Genomic DNA, 20,207 nt, shown 5'->3' with positions numbered 1-20,207 from the left:
ATCTAAAAAGCAGCAGGTTTCCACTGTTCTGTGCGGAAGAGGATTTTTCGCGTGTGGTAGCTCTCAGTCTATTTTCAGCTGCCTCGAACAATTTTCAAGTTAAACATGTGCAACGGCTGTGTGCAAAAAGAATACCCAGACCGGGTAAGTTAATTTAATGTAGCTAGCCGATAAATAACGTTAGCTAAAAACACATGTAACTAACGTAAATGTATAACGCAACGTTGGATACTGACGTTGAAGTGCGCCAGCGCCAATTTGGGGTTCACCGATGTCCCGTTGATGCATCGAAACTAGTTAACGTAAATACGACGCTGTCCCTGTGATTTCCTGCTCAGGGTAACACTTGTCTGGAGAACGGTTCTTACCTGATGAACTACCTGGGCTGCGCGAGCTGCCATCAGAGGGACTTTGTGCTCATCAGCAACAAAGCCACCGAGGATGAGGACGGAGAGGAGATCGTCACATATGACCGTTCGTCACTGTTCTAAGTGCTCCAGACACACTGACTCATATATCACACATTACACACATCACACGCACACACGCACGCACGCACGCACGCTCGCAGTGATATGATTGACAGTTTGAGGAAGACAGTTTTCCTGTTTCAACATGCTTCACGTTCCTTCATGTTCGCCCAGTATAGTGTTGAAGATTATGAGCCCTTTAGGATCAACTCAGTGACGCTCTTGGAGCTGAATCGATCCAAATGCTTCTGGCCAGTTTTCAAAATATCGTGTAAATCTCTTTAAAGGAGGATGTAGGCTCTTATTGCAGCTTATTAAGGCACCTGAAGGGGTTTGGCAAAACACTGTGCTAACTCCAACAACCTTATGAAGTGAATGATGAGAGTTTTTGGCAGAGATGTAATCCACTAATGCCCATTTCTTCTTTCAGATGTTTGCAAAAATTGTGACCATGTTGTGGCCAGGCATGAATATACTTTCTCCGTCGTCGATGAATACCAGGTAATGTATCTCATCCTTTAATTCCACAGGGTTGATGGTTAGTTGTTGCCCCTGAGTTGTCTCTCAGTATGTCCATTTGTCTGTTGTGCAGGAGTACACTATGCTGTGCATGCTGTGTGGAAAGGCGGAGGACTCGATCAGTGTGTTGCCAGATGACCCCAGACAGTCTGCACCTCTCTTCTAGATCTCAAACTTGTCGAGAATCAATTTTTATTGAAGTGTCACCATCACGGATGTGTTTCTTGCATCAGGGTTCCAACCCTTTTTTTTAATCCTCCATTCAAGGTTTTATACATTTCTTAAATCAAATACACAATAATGTAAGTCCTCGCATGGATTTCAAATGAGCAATACCTATAATGTTTTATTATACCCCAGGGAGCAACAAATATTGTGAATTTGAATTAAATTTACTGTAAATAAAAACCTCTATTAAGAATTGTTGTGCAATCTGCATTTTACACGTCCTTCTTTGCTAGACCCAAAAGGGAAAGATTTACAGTTAAAATATTTTTAAACAAAAGTATATATTTTTGCTCATGTGGTTCATGTAATTTATTTTGCCCCCCATAAATAGTGGGGTTCATAGCCACCAAACAGAATGGAGTTATGTGAAACAATTGGACCCAGTCTTTATAGTTCTGACTTTATTTGTGACTGTGCTTCGAGATGTCATATATAATATACTTATTACTGTAAGTCGCTTTAGATAAAAGTGTCAACTAAATTACATGTAATGTAAGATCAACTTCATTCGCGACCGGCATTCGCGAATGGCAGATTAAAAAAGAAAAACTTTCCATAAGATCACAAATTAACTGTTAAAAATACATTTGTAAACTAACATATACAGGAAGCCCCATTAGGTGCTCAGAACAAAATAGAGCAGCTACTTATTGCAATATTTTGTGATTGTTTTTCTTTATTAAATTGCTTGTCATTTCAACATCTGGATTTGGGTTGTAATTGGTTTTTTTCTTGAGTTTTACTGCTTATTTTAAACTTTACGATATACACAACCACTGCTAAACCCGGAGTCTGTACAGCAAGAAGCCCAAGGTCTGATTCGGCTTGCCATTAAGTTTCGAGCATGAAACAGGGACCATAACAGAGGAATGAGCCTTTGTTTCACTGTTGCATTCTGGGACTCCCACCATTCGGTCCTCACCCCGTCAGCAGTCTCTCTTGAGCTCACAGGGACGTGTGTCTGAAACAGAATCTGACCAGCGGCTGTTCTCGGGCTGCATGCAGCACTCCGATAAAACCATCACATTGTACTTTGAGCACGTTTAGTCTACTCTGTCTGGCTTTTTCCATTCATCTGATCAGCGACAGTAACATCAGAACCGTTTCTTCTCTTGAATACTAGTTATATAAAATGGTTCTCGGCCAACATCTGTGGATTATCCAGAGTACCCGGCCCACTGGTGCTGCGGTTTTGTTGCTGCACCGCTGAACAAATTCCATCCATTTGTACCGAGCTGCTGACGGAAACCTCGGACACGGACACCGTGACAATCCAAGTTTAGAAGAACCTTTAGTTGCACTGACCCTTTATTCATAACGTGGAGTTCATATTTTTCAGATCTTATTGGATCTTCCTCTGATTTCGATACATGTTTAGAATTGTGTTCAAAAATGAAATGCAACAAGAAACAGACATGAACGGGTTCCACATTAGTCAGTTTTCTTCCTGATGTGAGAAATGAAATGTCACATCGATGCTGACGTATTTCGATCAGAAGCAGTTCAATAAAAATACAGCATTTTAGCGGATTATACAAAGGAACAAAAATAAAAAAAAATGATTTGCAATGATACCCATGCACTTTTACAATACTTCAGTATGAGTGCAGTTACATGTACATTCTAATATTCGGCTGCCTTTTTGCATGACAAATATTTCCTAGCAAAGAAAAAACACATTACCACACTGATATGCCAAATGAGCAAATTCATTGTCACATAGAATAAATAATCTAAGCTATTTTACAGGAGTGAGGCCAACATGAGGCACCATGCTCGGGTTCTGTGCCTGAACGCCAATGTTGGTGTACAGCTTGTGGGGTTAATTACTCCTAAGTGTTCTTAATGTGACTACACGGTTTCTATTAGTGTTCAATATAGTCCTCATGGTACATATTTACAATGAGCATGAATTTTACATCCCTCGAGTATTAAACATGATCTTTTTGGTCTCATATTAGGCCTTTATGGAGATTTAAGAGAAGAGTGAAATGAGAGGTAAGAGTTGGCAATCTTCAGGTTTTCTCAACCCTTTTTTGTTTCCACCTGCAGGTATCAAGTCACATTGTCAAGTATTTTGAGAGAAACATCCATCAAATGAATAAATAAATACATTTTATACACTTTACATTACATACAGTACATTCCCTTGAGTAAATACCATATTTACACATGCTATCAGCGACTGAATGTGTAACAATCTCTCGCTACGTTCGGGGTCAGTCACTAGTGAGACAAATGCAGTCACCGACTCACTTTGCCGGAGCCTTTGCCCTCGTGGGTCAGACCCCTTCCCCTGGAGCTGTGGCCCCGCTGACCCGGCCCTGCGGCCCTGTCATGCGGGTGAGCCTGCCGAGGGGAAGGAGGAGGAGGAGGCGACCCGGAGAAGCTAGACGGAGAGCGGCTGCGTCCCTGCAGAGCGCCGACCTCCCGGAGCTCGTGGCGGGACGGGGAGGAGCTGAGTGAGCGCTGCAGGGAGGACGAGGAGCTTCGAGGGCGAGGGGGAGGGCTGAAGAGCATCCCGCTTCGGTCCTGCATCAGCTGCGTCAGACTGGCCAGGAAGTCTGCATCACTAGTGCTGCTGGCACGCACTCGTAACCGCCGTCTTCTGGAGAGAAGGACAAAGGACAATCCCTGCTGTGTTATTCCTCCTCCACAGGTTCAACCGCAATTATAATCCAAATATTTCCATTAAGTCCCATGTTTTTTACATTTCTTTTCACTATTTTTTCAGCAATTGCTATGGTCTTTAATTTTCATCTTTTGTGGTTGAGTACACTACTCCTGGTTAAGGTTCATGGGAAACGATGGAGCATATGCGTTTTTATCCCAGCGACTGTTTAGAACTTAGACTTAGAAACCATAAACTCCTGTTTAAATTAAGTTTACCGAGTTAATAAATCAAGTGAGAAGTAGGGCAATTTTCTCACACACCTCCATATGATCCAACCCCGAGTCGCCCCCTGCTGGCAATAATCGAGAATGCAAATTCAAGAGCCGTCTAAATCATAGCTGTAAAAGGATTATAGTTTGGAATATTTAGCACCTGACAGAAGGGGTCGAATCAGTGGGTCATTTTACGACATCGTACCTGTTGTCCGCACACGGGCGCAGGGGTGGTTTCCCCGGTGGTGGTCGAGGCAGAAACCGGCTGGTGAGCAGCTCGGGTACCGCAGTGGCGCTCACTGGGCGGGGGATCTTGCTTTTACTCCCCGACGAGGAGGACAGAGAGAGAGGCTCTTCTCCCACACAGTCAGAGCGGGAGCCTCGCTCCGAGAGGAGCCTGTCTCTCAGCAGAGCGCAGGGCAGGTTGTCACAGGACAGAGACGGAGAGGGCGAGTGGGTGGGGGAGCCGGGGACCGGGCTGCTCCAGCGATGGCGCCTCTCGACGTGGAGGTCCCTGCTCGGAGAGTCCAGCGGGTTGTTTGGGTCTCGCACCGGGATTCGACTCAGTCTCGGGGACGACGGGGAGCCTCGTCTCCTGAGCAGAGCGGGCGGTGGAGAGGACGAGACGGTGACGGTGTTCTCCAGAGCGCCCCCCGCTGTGTCAGCGTGAGGCTGCTGATTCGGCTCCGAGGAGCGATCGGGAAGCCCGGAATCGCTCTCTGGGTCTCGGTCGTTTGTCAGATGGGCGGGGGGTGCTTTTGCTGCACTTTGGAGCGGAGCCACGTCCAACCTCCCTCCATCCTTTAAGATTTCCTCCGGGTGTTTTTCAGATTTATCAGACGGGGCCTCGAGTGGTATTGCATCGCTCCTCTCCTGTCCCGGGGACTGGGTGGCACAGCTAGAAGACTGAGAAGATTTTGAGGATTGTTAGAGGGCGCGACCCCAACCAAGGACATCAATATAGCACAAATATGTAATAAACATACCTAAGTTTAAGGTATTGTAAGTTGCACAGTTTCTCTGAATGATAAAAGTTTAAGCAACCCCGCCTGGCAGAATTAGCACTGCGTCAGCAGAATGAAAAACTCCAAACTCTGTCCTGATTGTATGACCCCCATCCATATGTCAATGACATGTATGAATGTATTATTATATAGTACTTAGTTCATGCTCGCTCAGTCCTACCTGGTCCATCTGGGGTCTTCCCATAATCACAGAGGGCATTTGTCCCAGCATCCCCGGCAGCCTCCTGTGGCCCAGTAACCACGTGCCGGGCATGGACATCTGCGACAGGACGGGACTGCCCGGCGCCGCTGGGGACTGGCCGTCCCGCGTCTCCGAGGCCTGGTGGTCCGTCTCGGCGGGCGCGTGTCTCCCAGGCTTGTCCTCGTGCGGGGCCTCGCCCGGAGTCCTGGTGGCTCCGGAGCCACCGCCTTGCTCCAGCTCCAGCATCACCCACTCCTGGGAGTCTCCCTCTTGGGGAACGGGACTGAGGTTCACCGCCACGAAGCCACTGCTGGCTGCGCCCTCTTCGTGGTCCGGGGTCGCCGCGCCAGAGTGTTCCTCGTTGCAGGGCGACTGCTGGCCGTGGGGCCTCTCGGGGATGGACTTCTCTCCCACTTGAAAGAGGACAGGGCGCTGTTTGCCCAGGCTGAAACGAGACATTCTCAGTGTTACGGAGCGTTTTCCTTACCACTGTATATATATATTTTTTATTTCATGTGAATCGAGTACTAACTAGGCCTCTAGGAAGCGCTCGATGGTGGGCTTGGGCTCAGGTGCGAGCCTCTTTTCAAACGCCAAGCTCTGACTGTGCCTCATCCTGCGGAGGAGGGGCGCAGCCCGCTCCAGGAACATGGTCTCTGATCGCACCCGCCGGGGAGAACTCTGCATGGAGCCGGTGTTGGGGCTCTGGTTACCCTGGTTCTGACTGTGTTCATCTTCACTCACCACCTGAGGAGAATGATTGACAAGCTCAACAATTTTAAACATTGACTTCTATACACAGAAAGAAGCTGCAGCATGACATTCATTTTTTTTTGTATGGAGAAGAAGTTGGTTTCTACACAAGCTTAGCAATGGAGAGGTAGCAATAGAGGTCGGTTGGGTCATTACTAATATTATTATTGTTATCACATCTAGAGGTAAAGTTGATGGCGCTTCGGGGAGAGTTTTGCGCACTGCAGTGCAGATAAACTGTGGATCCCAAAGCAAAGGGAGGAAAGTCCTTCGGCCAGAGCACTATTTCAGCAGCAGGTAAGAACATTCTACTTAAACCACGTGGCCCTGACCTTCCTGATCATCGGCTGGACATGTTTATGGTTGCGGTTGCGGTCCATCTCTTCCCATACATCTGCACCCGGGGTGGTCGGTGTGGGGATGGGGGGGCAGTTGTCAGCATCGCTGAGGCGCTCCCCTTGCAGGACATCCTCCGTGTTCTCCCTCTGCAGCTCGCCCGGCAGCACTGAAGCATTGGCCATGCTGTGGAGGAGAGGGAAGGTCACCCTGCGGCTCGTTTACACAGCACAATTTACTGCAGCGCTTTTCTGTGCAGGATTCTAGTCTGTAACCATGTATTACACCACATATCCAAAAGAGATGCAAGGCAACATATGAATAGCAATACCCTAAGTACGCCGGCGTGAGGCGAGTAAGCTGCTGAGCAGTGGTTGTTGCTGCAGTGATGGTCAGCATATCCTCCGAATCACATTTCTCCCAGTCATAAGGGTCATTCTCCAGCACGTTGTGGCTCTTCATAGCGCTTTCAAATACTGACATCAGGAGCTGTCACAGAGAAACCACAAGCGTCAGCATGAGATAGAATCGATGCGTGAGAAACATACCAACGAAGCGATGGCCGACCTGATAGTCTGGCTTTGTGAAGTAGTCCAAGATCAAGACGTGGTCCAGGAAATTACTAAACTCCGTGGGAAGGTGCTTGAGCATAAGTCGATTGTCGTATGTGTCTTTCAGATTTCCTACTTGTTCCTAAGAGCAGAGATGGACAAAATACGATATTTAATGGAAACATTTGGTGTGAATAACAAATATATAACATCTGAAACATAGAGGAACGTACCTTGTCTTTGATTTTCCTCCAAGGCAGCTGACCAACCGTGAATTCAACCAGCATGTAGAAGAGGGACCACAAGTCGTCATGACGACCCATCTCCTACAAATTGGAGGAACCATATGTGAGAAACTTCAAGGACACAATACATTTTAAAAGAATATATGTGTTCGGTGTGATCTCACCTTATTCTTATGAGCATTGATTGAAGCATATCGGACAGTTCCTCTGAAGCCTGCCACCGGACGAGGCTGAGAGAGAATATGGATTTAATATAAATAAATATATTTGACCTTTGAACCAAACGCCTTGTAGTCTAAGCATTTCAACAAGAAATACAGGGGCATTTCATCCTCTATGGGATGCTCATAAACAGATTTCACACAACAGCCATGTGAAAGTTGTCACATTGATTAAATACTGGTGTGAAAAGTGTAGATGATCAAACATTTCTTCAAGGAAGTTCACGCAGAGTACTTACTGGACGAACTTCCTGGCTGGAGTTAGTAAACTGACGGGCCAAGCCGAAATCCAGCATATAGCAGCATCTGCAGGTGCTGGCCAGTCTTCCCATCGCAAAGTTAGACTATCGTTTGAACCACACGCAAAAAGACAAGCAAGTTTAAAGTGACACATACCAACAACAAATTCACAAACCGCCATCAGTCTCAGGCCAACTTACAGGTTTAATGTCGCGGTGAAGGAAGCCTACGGAGTGGATGCTTTCAATGGCCTCCAATATCTGCTTGCCGAGTCTCAAAGTCGTAGAAATGGAAAAGATGCCGCGGGCCATGGTTCTCCGCAAATCTGCCAGATTCCTCCCCTTTAGGACGGTATCGGTGGTCAAAATGTCACATTTGATAGAGGCTGTTCTTTGGGGGAGGGGGGGGGGTCAGCAACGAACAAAATAGTTGAGCAACATTAAGCGGTCCTACCTGAAGTTCCATCACCACGTAGTTGAACCGATCGTTTCGCCCACAGCCCACAAAGCGACACACGTGGTCTTTGCCTGATTCAGAAAGAGGAATCGTTTCAACTGAATTCTCAGGGAAACCTGCGGCGTTCAGTAGTTCTCTAAAAAACCCGTGAGTTTGTTTTTCGCCGAGTCGACGGGGGGGGGGGATACCGGCACTCACCCTGAAGCTTCTTCAGCACGGCCACCTCCATCTTCAGCACCTGTTTGGGTTGCTGAGCAGACTCCACCTTTAAGGCAACCGTGGCCTGGCTCAACTGATCCAAAACCTCGTAGATCTCCCCAAAGCCGCCTCCTCCGATCTTCCTCGTCTGAAAACCAGGGGAATATTTATTGTCAAGTCTAGATTTAGGAAAAAAGTGATTGCTCTTCATTGGGCCATCGGTTTGTTGTTGTTGTCTTTTTAAACTTGATTTGGGGATTTCGCTTACCACTTTCCATCTGTCTCTGACCACGTCTGCCACTGACAGGATGTCCGTGTGCTCTCCAGCCCCACTCATCCTCAGTGCTCTCAGCTACAGCCTGCACCTGGCATCAGGGACACGAGCCTCTCACTGGAGACAAGTGGGAGGGGGGTGGGGGGGGGGGGAGACACATTTTCTTTATCTTTCTTATTTTTTAATGGTGGTCCATTTTCTCTTTGAGAAATCGCTGCACTCTGCAAGCTACCGGGCGTGCAAAGACACACACACATGCACAGAAGAAGAAGCACGACTCGTGACCCGCTATTGTGCCTGACAGAAATACGAGCAGAACATCACTTGAAACGGCTACGTGGATTAGGGCTAACCCCGCATCTCAAATGGTCTCATAAGACGCTAACGAATCGGCCAGAGGGCCACGCAGAGATCGCCGTTAGCGGTTTTGTGACGAACACAACGCAACACAGCCGATCACTGGCCACCAACCCACCTTTAGGGGGGGGATCAGCCTCCGGGAGGCTGATGTAACGGCGTTCGGTGCGGTAAACAAGCTAACTGGCTAGCATGTCAACCGGGGATAACCGTTAAGGTTGGGTAGCAAACCTCGCTTGACCTCGTACCTCGCTTCGTTGCGCCATTGCGATCCGAGTTAGAATCCGAACAGCCCCCATGCTCCGCGGCTTTTGCTGGTTAGCGAGGTCATTCCGAGTAGTTGTTTATTTTAGAAATCCGGTAATGCTGATGGTACATTGCTGACGTTAGCTAGACGTAGCCCCGCTAGCATGCTAATGGATGAGGAGCGATGCCGAGTGCCCCGTGCTCTGCCTTGCAGCGGCGACGGTGACGTCACACCCCCTGTGTCCTGATTGATCCGCAAACGCCATCAAAAATAAATAAATAAATAAACTCCTGCACTCCTGAGATACTGACAGTTTGTTGGAAGATCCCGGCTTGTCACCCGAAACACAGTCGAAATGTTTGCAGTCTAAATTTGCGCAGTGGACAAAGGGAGGTACACTGCATCACCAGCATCTTTGGTCGATTTGCACCATTCAATGGAGATTGTGATCAGTTGTGATCGCCGGTGTCGTAAAATGAATCATACAAGTGGAAAGGGCGTTGCGGGGCTTTCTGGTGCTGCTGGTAAAATATTGATAACCCTCAACCCCAGTATTCCACTCCATCACCACTGGGCTACGGTGGTGGAAAAAGTACTCAGAGCGGTAGACTGTAAGTGACAATACTACAGTACAGATACAGGTGAAAATCATTTGATCTTAGTGCAAAAGTATTCGCGTTTAGATGCACTAGAAATAGGCTACCCAAAATAGACTAACTCAGAATGGGCCATTTAAAAATAAAAATAAATCAAAAATGCACATTATATATGAATATTACTTTAATGTTGCAGCTTGTAAAGTTGGACGTACAGAATACTCAGCGGGTGAAAACAATAGTCTTATATTTATTATAATACATTATAATTTACAAAAACTATCAAATACATTTTGAATAAAATTCTCATTGAGGCCTTATTAATTTAGTGTGTGGAAAATGCTGGCTCAGATTAACTTAAATGGAACATAGATATGGCTCAATTTATTAAGTAATCTGACAAAGTCATGTGTGCTGCACTGGCCAATCAAATTTTTGCAAACATACATTAATGCTAAATTATCTTGTAATAGCTCCACTCGCACATTGAGATGTGATATATGTGGAGGTTGCAGTTTAGTGATGATGCAGCAATGCAATCCTGACATGACACTTTACTCCCGTCAACCTTGCCTTAAAATGTTAACCAAGAAACCAAACACAAACCCAACAGGCCTCCTGGACACAGCTCTGGGTGGATTTATCTAATACTTAACCATTTCAGCATTGTCAAACAAATATGTTCCTTTCAGAATGTGAATTCCTTAATTTTTTGAGTTATATATTTTTATTTTGAATAATTTGCTATTGAGATGTAATGACCACAAGTTCAAATATATACGAACCAAAAAAAGCATAAAAATATCTATATCTATGTTTTTTTTTTCTTACACACACTTGCTGTAAAGACTATATATTTGTATAGTATTCTCTTTAGGATACTTTTCATTATAATAATGACGTTATAGACACACATAACCGTGTTTAAAACCACAACAAAGTTTCGGTGGGACAAGTCAACACTCCGCTTTCCGGGCAGCCGTGACAAACAAATCAAACGTACACGGATGCAGCAATGGGCGTGCCCAAAAGATCGGATTGGATAACAGGATGTGAGTTGGGCCGATTCGGGGTGCGTTGCGTTGCGGCGGTGCGTTCTGCGGCGCACAACTTTCCGTGTGTTTGCGCAGTTTCGCGGCGTTCCGTGTGTTCTGGACAACGCGAAACGTAGCGTTTGAATTCTCGACGCAAAGTCAGCGGAAATACCAGAGCGGGCCGCAGCACGTCACCGTTTCCACACTTTCGCCGTCTTCATGTGTGGTTCTTTCGCTGTCGCGGGGGGAAAGTTGTGGACATTTTTCTCCCCCCTTACACCCCACCCCGACCGAGGTGCACGGTGGTCACGGATACAGTGTGCAACATTGTAACTACAGCGCTTAATGAGCCTCGCCAGCCCGTCCTGATTTTTGGATTATGTGCCCGTGGGATTGTAAGCACGCCTGTTCGCCATATTGTGCGCAGTGAAACTCGAGTTGAAAACTTGTCCCGAGTTATGACATTCGCCGCCGCGCACAACCCCTTCATGGAGCTGCATGCAGTCGACTTTGATCGGAACCAAAGTGACTCCATGGAGCTGGCCATGGAGAGTTCCGTGCACCATTGATAAGGTAGCGCAAACAAACCCACACACTGTGTTTCGCTAATGCTCGCTCTTCCGCCGTATTGCCTAACAGCCCTTCGCTCTCCAGACGCTTCCTTATTGCTGTTTTTTTTTTGTAACATAACACGACTGGCTATCATTCTGGTGATTGCACGAGCCCCTTCGTTTCCTGTATTTCTTGTTATGCCAAATGGCAGCGACACGTTAAGCGCCTCCTCGTCGCCGTTGGCCGCCGTTTTAAAAACTTCTCGGGGCTCTTCGCCGTCCCGTCTGCATCCACTCGGACGTAAACATCGGCATGTAGGTTTCGCTTGCACCCAGCAGACGCACTCTGAATGCTTTTCACTTTACTGACTGCTCGACTGGCTCGTGTAGGCCTCAATTTCCTCTCTGCTGCACACGACTGAGAAGCGACGGGAGGAAAGAAAAAAAAAATGTGAGTGCTTGTCGTAAGGAAACAAGAAAGTGTCTAACCACTTCTTTTTCTCACAAGGTCCGGCCCAGTAACGAGGATGAGAAGAAAGGACGGCAGACCTCAGATTTGATTCTGGAAGGAGGTTGCATGCTCCCCACCCTGCACTTTCCTTTGGGATTTTGTATTTCCTCCCAAATACCGCCGGTGCACACAATTGAACAAACAATTCCTTCAATCTCAGGCATTGAAAAGCACACTACAGAGGCAGTGACATTTCGCAGGCTCAGAGATCGAGATCGAGAGTTCTGACTCCCACCATTACCGTATGTTACTATGAGTCTTCCTCCCCAAGTTAATGCCGACAAGAGCGGCAAGCATCGCTCCGCTGCCATGAAAGAGCCCGTGCAGCATTCGGGGGAGGTTTATTATGGTATGGGACCTCCGGCGTTAGAGTCGAGCCACAGTGACTCTAGCAGTTCTGGTGTTTACAACCCAGAGAAAGGGACTCAAAGTCTACCGCTCTATCAACAGTCTGCTCCAGTAAAGTGGATGCACCAGGACTCCGTACAGGCCCCCGGCTGGTCTCAGGAAGCTCCTGTTCAGGCCTGGGGCCAGAACTTTAGCCCCTACATGAGCGGGGTGAACGCCAGGGGTCAAATGGCGTTCCACAAAGGAGTCCATGAGGGTGTAGCTCTGCCAATGGGGGGAGAAAATCAACTCCCGGGACCTGTTGAGGTTTACAGAGATGCCCCCCAGGCTCCAGCTCAGGGGAGGGGCCACGAGTGGGATCAGCACGCTGTCGCCGCGATGCACCAGGCTCAGCTGCAGGCTTATCAACACGCTCACAAAGGCGTGGAGCTTCAGGGTCAGCCCCATGCACCTCCTCCCACTTTGCAGGGGTCCATGCTGCAGCCCTTCCAGGCAACATTTAGGCCCAGCAAGCAACAGTTTTCATCAGGTTATTACTCTGTTTTACCAGGCAACAAGGGAATGCCGAATCAGCAACAACAACAGCAGCAGCAGCAGCTGCTACAACAGATGCAGCAGCAGCAGCAACAAATGCATCACCATCACCACCAGCAGCATCAACAGCAACATCAGCTGCAGCAGCAGCAGCATCACATTCAGTTGCAACAGCAGCAACATTTGCAGCAACAGCAGCACCAAATCCAACGGCATCAAATGCAACACCAGCAACTGCAGCAATTGCAGCAACAATATCACCAGCAACAGATACAGGAGCGACAGCAACAAATACAGCAAATGCATCAGCAGCAAGTGCAACAACAAAATGTGCCACAGCTAGAAGCGGCACAACCACACGTGCAACCGAAACCGCAACAAACCGCAAACTTTGTAACCTCTCACCCTCCTGAGCCTATCCCGCCTGTCGCCGCTCCTAACAAGGAGGGCGTCCAGTCACTGGAGATGCTGCAGGAAGCAGCGGCTCAACCCTGCGACGCGTCGCACGTTACTGATCCATGCGCTGAAAAGCTCACCCCGAATTCAGAGGAGCCCTCTGACGCACAGGCCGCCCCTCGGCGTTCACGCCGCCTCTCCAGAGAAGGACAGTCCCCGCTGGGACCCCCTTCGACCAACATCTGGTCTCAAGCGTCCAAAGATCTTCCGTCAGCCCTGAACGGAGCGGCGGGCCCGCAGGCTGCGAAAGGAGGGGAAGTGACGACAGGAGGGGTCATTCGTCGGAGAAGGAGGGCGTCCAAGGAGATCAACTTGGAGACTTTAGCCCAGAAGGCATCAGAAATGGAGTCCCTACCGGCAAATATGGTCAAGGTTAATATTCACTCATTACACTGCCACGGTAGTTTTATGTGTTTATTTATTCCCATTCTTACGACATAAAAGGCCCCGTTTAGTAGCGGGGGGGAAGCCAAAAGCAGGCGGTCTCTGCCTGCAAGAGACAGTAATGTCATCCAGCACAGTTGGCGAGCAGATGCACAAAGAGGAAGAAGCTTGTTTCTATACAGGACTTCCCTGTAGCTTAGTAAACTATTTTATTTCGTCAGATGATTTGATTCCTGCCACTGTGGAGCCCCAGCTGCGGCAGGCTGTGGGACGCGTTCGTGCAGTCGCACATACACGGCGGCGTCGTGCACAGCGTAGAGATACTGGTGCGACCTGAAAAACGGCACCTATCGAAGATACTTCTTGGATTTGAAAAATTGCTGACTCAAAAAGATCACCCGCTTGACGTTGTTTTTCCAAAATTTCTAATCTTCCGATCGGTAGCACATCCAGAGAAACCCGCTTATGTTAAGGCACATTTGCTTTCTTAGAACAGGGAGGTTTAGTTCTCTTGTGCAGAGCGTACATGCCGGACGTACAGTTGAAGCGGCTGCATGTCTGCACACCTCCACATTCCTTTGCCTCCTTCCCAGTCATTCATCCAGCAGAGCTAGGGAGGGGCTGAGCTGTCAACCCACACTCCAATAAGTCCCCAAACACACACACACCAAACCGGTTTAATATGCGTTACCCACCCAGGTCTGGTGTATTCTGTTTAACAAGCAGCACATTTGTGGGTTGAGATTAAAGTTTCTTGTATCCATTCTGTTGTGAGAAGTTGTAAAATTGTATTTCTTTCACCGATACCAGCAGAATTGAGGAGGATTTGACCAGATATGCCAGGGGTCTGTGTGGACATTTATGAATACTGAGGAAATGTGTAGTTGTAATAACAATTATTTTGTTAATCGAAATTGTAATTCTTCTTTTACATTTGAGCGAAAACATTTCTTCAGCTTTGATTTTTATTAGGATTTCCCACAGTAAAGTGGGCACTAATTCCTCTGTAAATGCCACATTTTTTCCAGTTCGAAGCTTTTTAGTGCTCGGGTTCCCTGCTTTTCATTCGATGTCATTTCAAACTAAAAAGTGTTGCAGATTTAAAAGTGAGACCTCTTCGCTAATCCCTTTTCCATTTCCCCCGCTTCTCTTTCTGAATCTCTGTGCTTTCCCCCCCCCCCCCGCAATCTCTCCGCCCTCTTTGCCGCGGCGCCTCAGCAGGAAGACGGTTCCTCAGGCAGACAGGCCTCCATGGTGCCTTTGGTCATCCCTGTGTCGGTGCCAGTGCACGGGAGCCAAGCGGATCCTCAGGGCGGCTGGACTCCGGGGCGACTCGGCGAGCGGCCCGCGGGACCGTCCGATCACAAGCCGTCTGTCATCGTGGCTCGCCGGCGATCGCTCAGAAACTCCATGGCCGAGAGTTTTGGTCTGGTTAGTATTCCATTCGCATTGCTTCATGTGTTCAGAAGTTTCCTGGAAATAACTAGTTCAGCATGAAAAAGCACCCATTAATTGACCTGAAGAAACCCTCAACTAAAATGAGTTTACTTGGAGGGGATAAAACTACTCTCTACTGATCATAGTGAATGTGTGTTACAGTAAGTTAAGATGAGTACAATGAAGATTTAGATACTGATTTCATGTCCTCCTGTTCAATATGAGACTACACGCAGCAGACCATTAGTTTCCCGCCAATGAAGCAAAATTCGCCTGCAAGCACCTCACTAATGTGTATTTGATGTAGTCAAATGTTTGCAGCCGCTATGCTAAGCTAACCAGATCCCTCCTGCAGCTCCATATTTGCTGACTCATTAACCCTCCAACTGCTCTTTTTAACTGGGTGTGTTGGTTCACAATGAAGCTTCATTCAGCCACTGTACAATGAGACAATGTTTTGGGGAGAGCACCCATGTAGGGCTGTTTAGAAAAGCCAGAGGGAAAGCCAATGACAGCTGGTTATGCTTTGGTCCAATCGGCTGTGGCAAAGGTCTACGTGTCAGCAAACACTTAATGGGTGGCTTCTTTGTCTTTGTATATAATAATAATTGCAACCAGAATCTGATTACTTCACCTGCCCTCTTCATTTATTTCATGACTCTCAAGACTTTTTATAATCGCCATAATAACTTCCAAACCCGTCGTTCTGCTTCCAGGATGGGGAAAGCGACCCGGGCCTGGATGAGGATGGAAAGTCCAAATTTAAGCGCCGACCCCGACCGGAGCCTCTCATCATCCCGCCGCACAAACCATCCACCTTCATCCCGCCGTCCCTCTACTCCAGCATCTCCTCCTACCAGAGCAACCTGCGCTCCCCCGTCCGCCTGCCGGACAACCCCCTCACCATGCCGCCCTACACGCCGCCGCCCATTCTGTCTCCTGTGCGCGAGGGCTCGGGCCTCTACTTCTCCGCCTTCCTGACCAACATCGCCGTGAGCAACCAAATCCTGCCGCCGCCACCTACGCCCAAATCCGCGGCACGCAGCCTGTTGCGCTCGGGTAAGTCTCCTTTTTTTTCCGCTTCGCGAGTGGGATCTCGGGGGAAATTCTGACCAATGGGGCCGTCTCCGATGATGTGTTTTAAAAGGGGGGGGTGTTTCTTTTCGTATTTTCAGCAAGTTCAGATATCACACCTCCTCTTCTGCCCTTGATGACCGATGCCACGCCTGCTAGCCTTGAGCCGTAAGTCCAGTCAATGAAACTGGCCTTTTCAACACCTGGCCCCAAAACAACTTCTTTTACCTTTTTTTTTTTAAATGTCTTTTTACTTCTTCAGACGTATCAACATCGGGCTGCATTACCAGGCAGCAATTCCGGAGTTAGAGGATCGTTCTTCCTCCCAGTCGGCCCAGGACAAGGCTGACCCCGTTTGGCGCCCCATGGATGACTCCCACCTAAAACATGGTGACCAAGAGAGCCGTTAGTATCTGACATCAGTCCTCCACTGAGAGCTTTTCTCTTACCGTACCTTCTCTTTGTTTGAGATTCCTTCATCATCATGCACGCTAATTCTTTCTAACCCTCATCATTTCCACAGTGGACGACATGATGAACATGGCTTGTTGCAGTGTGCTGAGGGGCGGAGGAACCAACCAGGAGCTGGTTTTACACTGTTTACATGAATGTGGAGGGGACTTCCTTGTGAGTATAATGATAATCAGACACTTTATTATTAATTCAGTTAGCAGCAGGACTTGAGAATGGCTGTGTTTAACTGAAACGTCCCACTTGTTACTGTTAGAACTGTTTTTATATCACTTGGGGATCACTGATTATTGATGTTGATGTTAAGGAAACACTGGAACGTTTGATGCTTCAGGACCCAGTTTTCCCCAAAGGTCATCCCCTGGCAGGTTATCACTACTCAGGTGAGCATCGCCATCACACTAAAAGAAACCGTTTTATGGGAATCATTTTGACAAATTCTCTGACATTCATCAGTAGAAGATTCTTCTTCATCATCTGTTCTCTTATTTCCAAACATTTCTTTAAAATGTTTTTGTTTTCTCTTGTAAGAATATATTTGATTTTCCTGATGCACTCACAGGCTCTGATTGCTGGACTGCGGAGGAGAAGTGCTACTTCAATAAGGGGATCTCTGCCTACAGGAAGGACTTCTTTATGGTGCAGAAATTGGTACGCTCGTTAATGTTACCACAACACGGCGTCATCTGAATCGATGCAAATGACATAGCAGAATACGTTTTTAAATCAAATCACAACCAGCGTTAAAACGTAACGAGTTCTGATTGTAACAAAAAGAGGTAAAGGAGAATAAACTACATCCTATATAGTATTGATTTTAAATGTTGCACCTTGTTTATATTTTAAAGGTGCAGACAAAGACTGTTGCTCAGTGTGTGGAATTTTACTACACATACAAGAAGCAGGTGAAGATCGGTCGCAATGGGATTTTAACGTACGGCCCTCCAGATTCTCCTCTGGAGAAGCACACAGAGGCTCTGGTGGATGTTAAGGTAAAGTGGAGTTAACTTTTAAATTCGAACCAAGTCAATGATGCAGATTGTTTGCTAAGCTGTATTTTCACTGTCTTTGCGTTACAGGAAATATGTGATCATATTGTGAAATCCCTTTTGTAAGGACCATAAGGGCCACCAAATAATCTGTGTTTTTCTGTTGTGATTTGTTAGAATTCACAGCGATCAAAATGTACTCAAGGCGAGGCAGATGACGATAAGAGGGATGTCTCCTACGGCAGCAGCCACCAGGAGAGCGTTGCTCGGTCACTACAGGCTCACGACTATGTAAGTGTTTCACTACATATTCTCACCTTACTCCACGTCTTCTCAGGTTAAATAAATGTAAGAAGTAAAACAAACTGTGGTCTACAATAACTTTCTGGTGTCCTCCAGGCAGGAACCGTGCTGGTGATCAAAGAGCCAGAGCCGGTGAGCAAGGAGGTCCTCCACCCGTCAGCACTTCACAGACCTCCAGCCGAGCCCGCGGCAAAGAAGAGTAGAGCACCGGCCAAGCCCCCGCCGGATCCTGACGCAGTTTTTCCATGCAAGAAATGTGGCAGGTACTTCAGAACCATCAGAGATTTGTCTTGAAACCCTTTTTTTAAATGATTTTTTTTTAACTGATTGGCACTTACACATCAAAAAAGGACATGAAGACTATATTGAATCAATTAATCATATGAAGAAATAAAGACAATATATAATGGTGACTTGTGAAATATTCTGCCGTCTTTAGTCATTTAGTAGCCCTAATCTTCAATCAGATATTCGTGCATCATTCCAAACTGCAGCTAGAGTGTGTAATGCTGTGTGATTTTTCATCCATTTCCTAATAGGGTGTTTTCTAAAGTGAAGAGTCGAAGTGCCCACATGAAGAGTCATGCAGAGCAGGAGAAGAAGGCGGCAGCGCTGCGTCAGAAAGAAGAGGACGAGCAGGCCGCCGCCGAAGCTCGGCTCAGGAAGGCGGCGGCGGCGGCAGCCGAGGCAGCTACTCGGGGAGGAAATGGTATCGGAGGGTCTGAGGAGCCAGATCTCAGCAGCCAGGAAGACTCATCCGAGGGAGAGGATGACAAGGATGAAGACTGGCACTGAGGGACAAAAAATCTGGAGAGAAACCAATTGGAAGATGGATTGATGGGTGGAGATGGAGGTTGAATCGGAGAGCGTGAGGGAAAAAACAACAACAACAACAACATCCCGCCTCATAGAGAGCAGAAAAAAAGTCTTCCTGTTAATATTCATACTCTGAGTGACCGTAATCCACCAACCAGCCAGTCACACTCCACATCTTCACACATTTTGTCTTTTAAAATATTCAGAGGATGTTTATTTTTTTGTAAATGCACTTATCCCATATGCTTCTGCTTTTGCCAATATTGCCTTTTTATATCCATTATTTAATTGAATTTAATGTCAAAATATTATACATTTTCATGGTGTGGAATTAATGGTTATATGATGTTTCATAAGATAATCAGAATGCCTGTTGAGCAACAAATCAAGATCAAAGCTATCTTTCACTAAACAGTATCCCCCCCTTACAATACAAATAGAGTAAGAGCTTATATTTATCTTTTTCTGAGGAAAATAATGTGTTGATTATGCAGAATTTCCCCCAGATTTATAGGTTTGTTGTACTTATTTTGTACAACTGAGGGATCCTTTAAAATGAATATGTACAAACAATATATATATGAGATGGCCATATATTTATGATACTGCATTTGTTTTACAATGATTTTGGTAATATAAAAACGAATTACGTCAGCTGCAATAAGACTTGTGAATTGAAAAGTTTATTAAAATATCTTCTGTTTAGAGAAGCGTCATTATTGATCTACTTAAGTTTATTCATGGCTGCAAGACTTTGTTGATCCAGCAGGTGGAGCCAGTGGTTCAGTATTTCACATACTCTGTGGTTTTCAGTATAATTTAAGGTATACTTGGCTGATATTTTTATTGGATTTATTAGTAATTTACCAAATTGTCTTTTTTTAAACATTACATTTTACATTTGCTATAATACCTGTCGCTACACCAACGTCTATATGAGCCGAGCAAGATGTATCGCCATTGAATGTGACTCTAAATACTCTGTTTCATTATACGAGAAGGCACCAGTCCTTTTCAGATTAAGGGCCGTAAAATCAAGCAACTCAGCCATTTAAAAAAAGTGCACTACAGATGTTGCCATCAGGACATGAGATGCAATGCATATTGCTTTGCGACCGTGGATGATAACGTTTCTCTGTTACACTTCATCACTGAGTTATCAAACCTTTACGGCAGAAACTAGCTGGAGAAGCCAATTTACAATAATATGCCTCTTGAGTAAGAGGAACGTCCACTGACTTTGTCTATAGATTTAGTTATCTGTCATTCTTTTTCAAGCCTTTATTTTAATTGTTCAATTTTGGGAATATACAGTTGTCAATGTAAAAGTGTGGCTGCTTATTGCTGACCACATTAGATGTGTATTGTTTCAATGAAATATCTCCAATGTCCCCAGGAGGTCCTCTTTAACAACTTGAACAGGTTTACAGTGAGGATCCAATGTCCTTTCTGCCCAGTGGCCCTGCTAATTATGCCTCATTGTAAACCAAGTCACATGGGCATAGTAATAAAACAG

At 46.5% G+C, this 20,207-nt stretch overlaps 3 protein-coding genes across 8 annotated transcripts; 2 read left to right on the top strand and 1 right to left on the bottom strand.

The window, feature by feature from the left end:
• The first annotated feature begins 10 nt into the window (after positions 1 to 10).
• churc1 (churchill domain containing 1) lies at positions 11 to 1,925 on the top strand. The gene is made up of 4 exons (XM_037448888.2): positions 11 to 144; positions 339 to 474; positions 901 to 971; positions 1,063 to 1,925. The coding sequence occupies exons 1-4, from the start codon at positions 106 to 108 to the stop codon at positions 1,153 to 1,155; spliced, it is 339 nt and encodes a 112-aa protein (XP_037304785.1). The 5' UTR covers positions 11 to 105; the 3' UTR covers positions 1,156 to 1,925.
• Positions 1,926 to 2,507: 582 nt separating this feature from the next.
• On the bottom strand, positions 2,508 to 9,672 carry ttbk2b (tau tubulin kinase 2b). Of its 2 annotated transcripts, none has more exons than XM_037448876.2 (15): positions 9,189 to 9,672; positions 8,578 to 8,700; positions 8,310 to 8,457; positions 8,109 to 8,182; positions 7,856 to 7,996; positions 7,655 to 7,759; positions 7,359 to 7,424; positions 7,183 to 7,275; positions 6,966 to 7,091; positions 6,730 to 6,887; positions 6,395 to 6,584; positions 5,842 to 6,056; positions 5,289 to 5,754; positions 4,309 to 5,009; positions 2,508 to 3,822 (listed from the first exon to the last, which is right to left on the bottom strand). In XM_037448876.2, the coding sequence occupies exons 2-15, from the start codon at positions 8,644 to 8,646 to the stop codon at positions 3,462 to 3,464; spliced, it is 2,913 nt and encodes a 970-aa protein (XP_037304773.1). In that variant the 5' UTR covers positions 8,647 to 8,700; positions 9,189 to 9,672; the 3' UTR covers positions 2,508 to 3,461. The 2 variants fall into 2 exon arrangements, with proteins under 2 accessions (XP_037304773.1, XP_037304772.1); XM_037448875.2 differs by having other exon boundaries at positions 2,508 to 3,825; positions 9,189 to 9,671.
• Positions 9,673 to 10,849: 1,177 nt separating this feature from the next.
• mideasa (mitotic deacetylase associated SANT domain protein a) lies at positions 10,850 to 18,697 on the top strand. Of its 5 annotated transcripts, none has more exons than XM_037449713.2 (13): positions 10,850 to 11,212; positions 11,877 to 13,589; positions 14,820 to 15,032; positions 15,755 to 16,097; positions 16,214 to 16,280; positions 16,375 to 16,517; positions 16,636 to 16,739; positions 16,891 to 16,966; positions 17,146 to 17,234; positions 17,432 to 17,575; positions 17,750 to 17,863; positions 17,972 to 18,138; positions 18,415 to 18,697. In XM_037449713.2, exons 2-13 carry the CDS (start codon positions 12,132 to 12,134, stop codon positions 18,668 to 18,670), a joined length of 3,174 nt encoding a protein of 1,057 aa, XP_037305610.2. In that variant the 5' UTR covers positions 10,850 to 11,212; positions 11,877 to 12,131; the 3' UTR covers positions 18,671 to 18,697. The 5 variants fall into 5 exon arrangements, with proteins under 5 accessions (XP_037305610.2, XP_037305611.2, XP_037305612.2 ...); XM_037449714.2 differs by having other exon boundaries at positions 10,850 to 11,390; positions 14,823 to 15,032; XM_037449715.2 differs by having other exon boundaries at positions 10,850 to 11,390; positions 16,375 to 16,502.
• Positions 18,698 to 20,207: the final 1,510 nt, after the last annotated feature.

Source organism: Pungitius pungitius, chromosome 20 (genome assembly GCF_949316345.1).
Source record: "Pungitius pungitius chromosome 20, fPunPun2.1, whole genome shotgun sequence".
In the NCBI taxonomy this organism is placed as follows: domain Eukaryota; kingdom Metazoa; phylum Chordata; class Actinopteri; order Perciformes; family Gasterosteidae; genus Pungitius; species Pungitius pungitius.
This window is presented reverse-complemented; position numbering and strand designations above follow the sequence as displayed.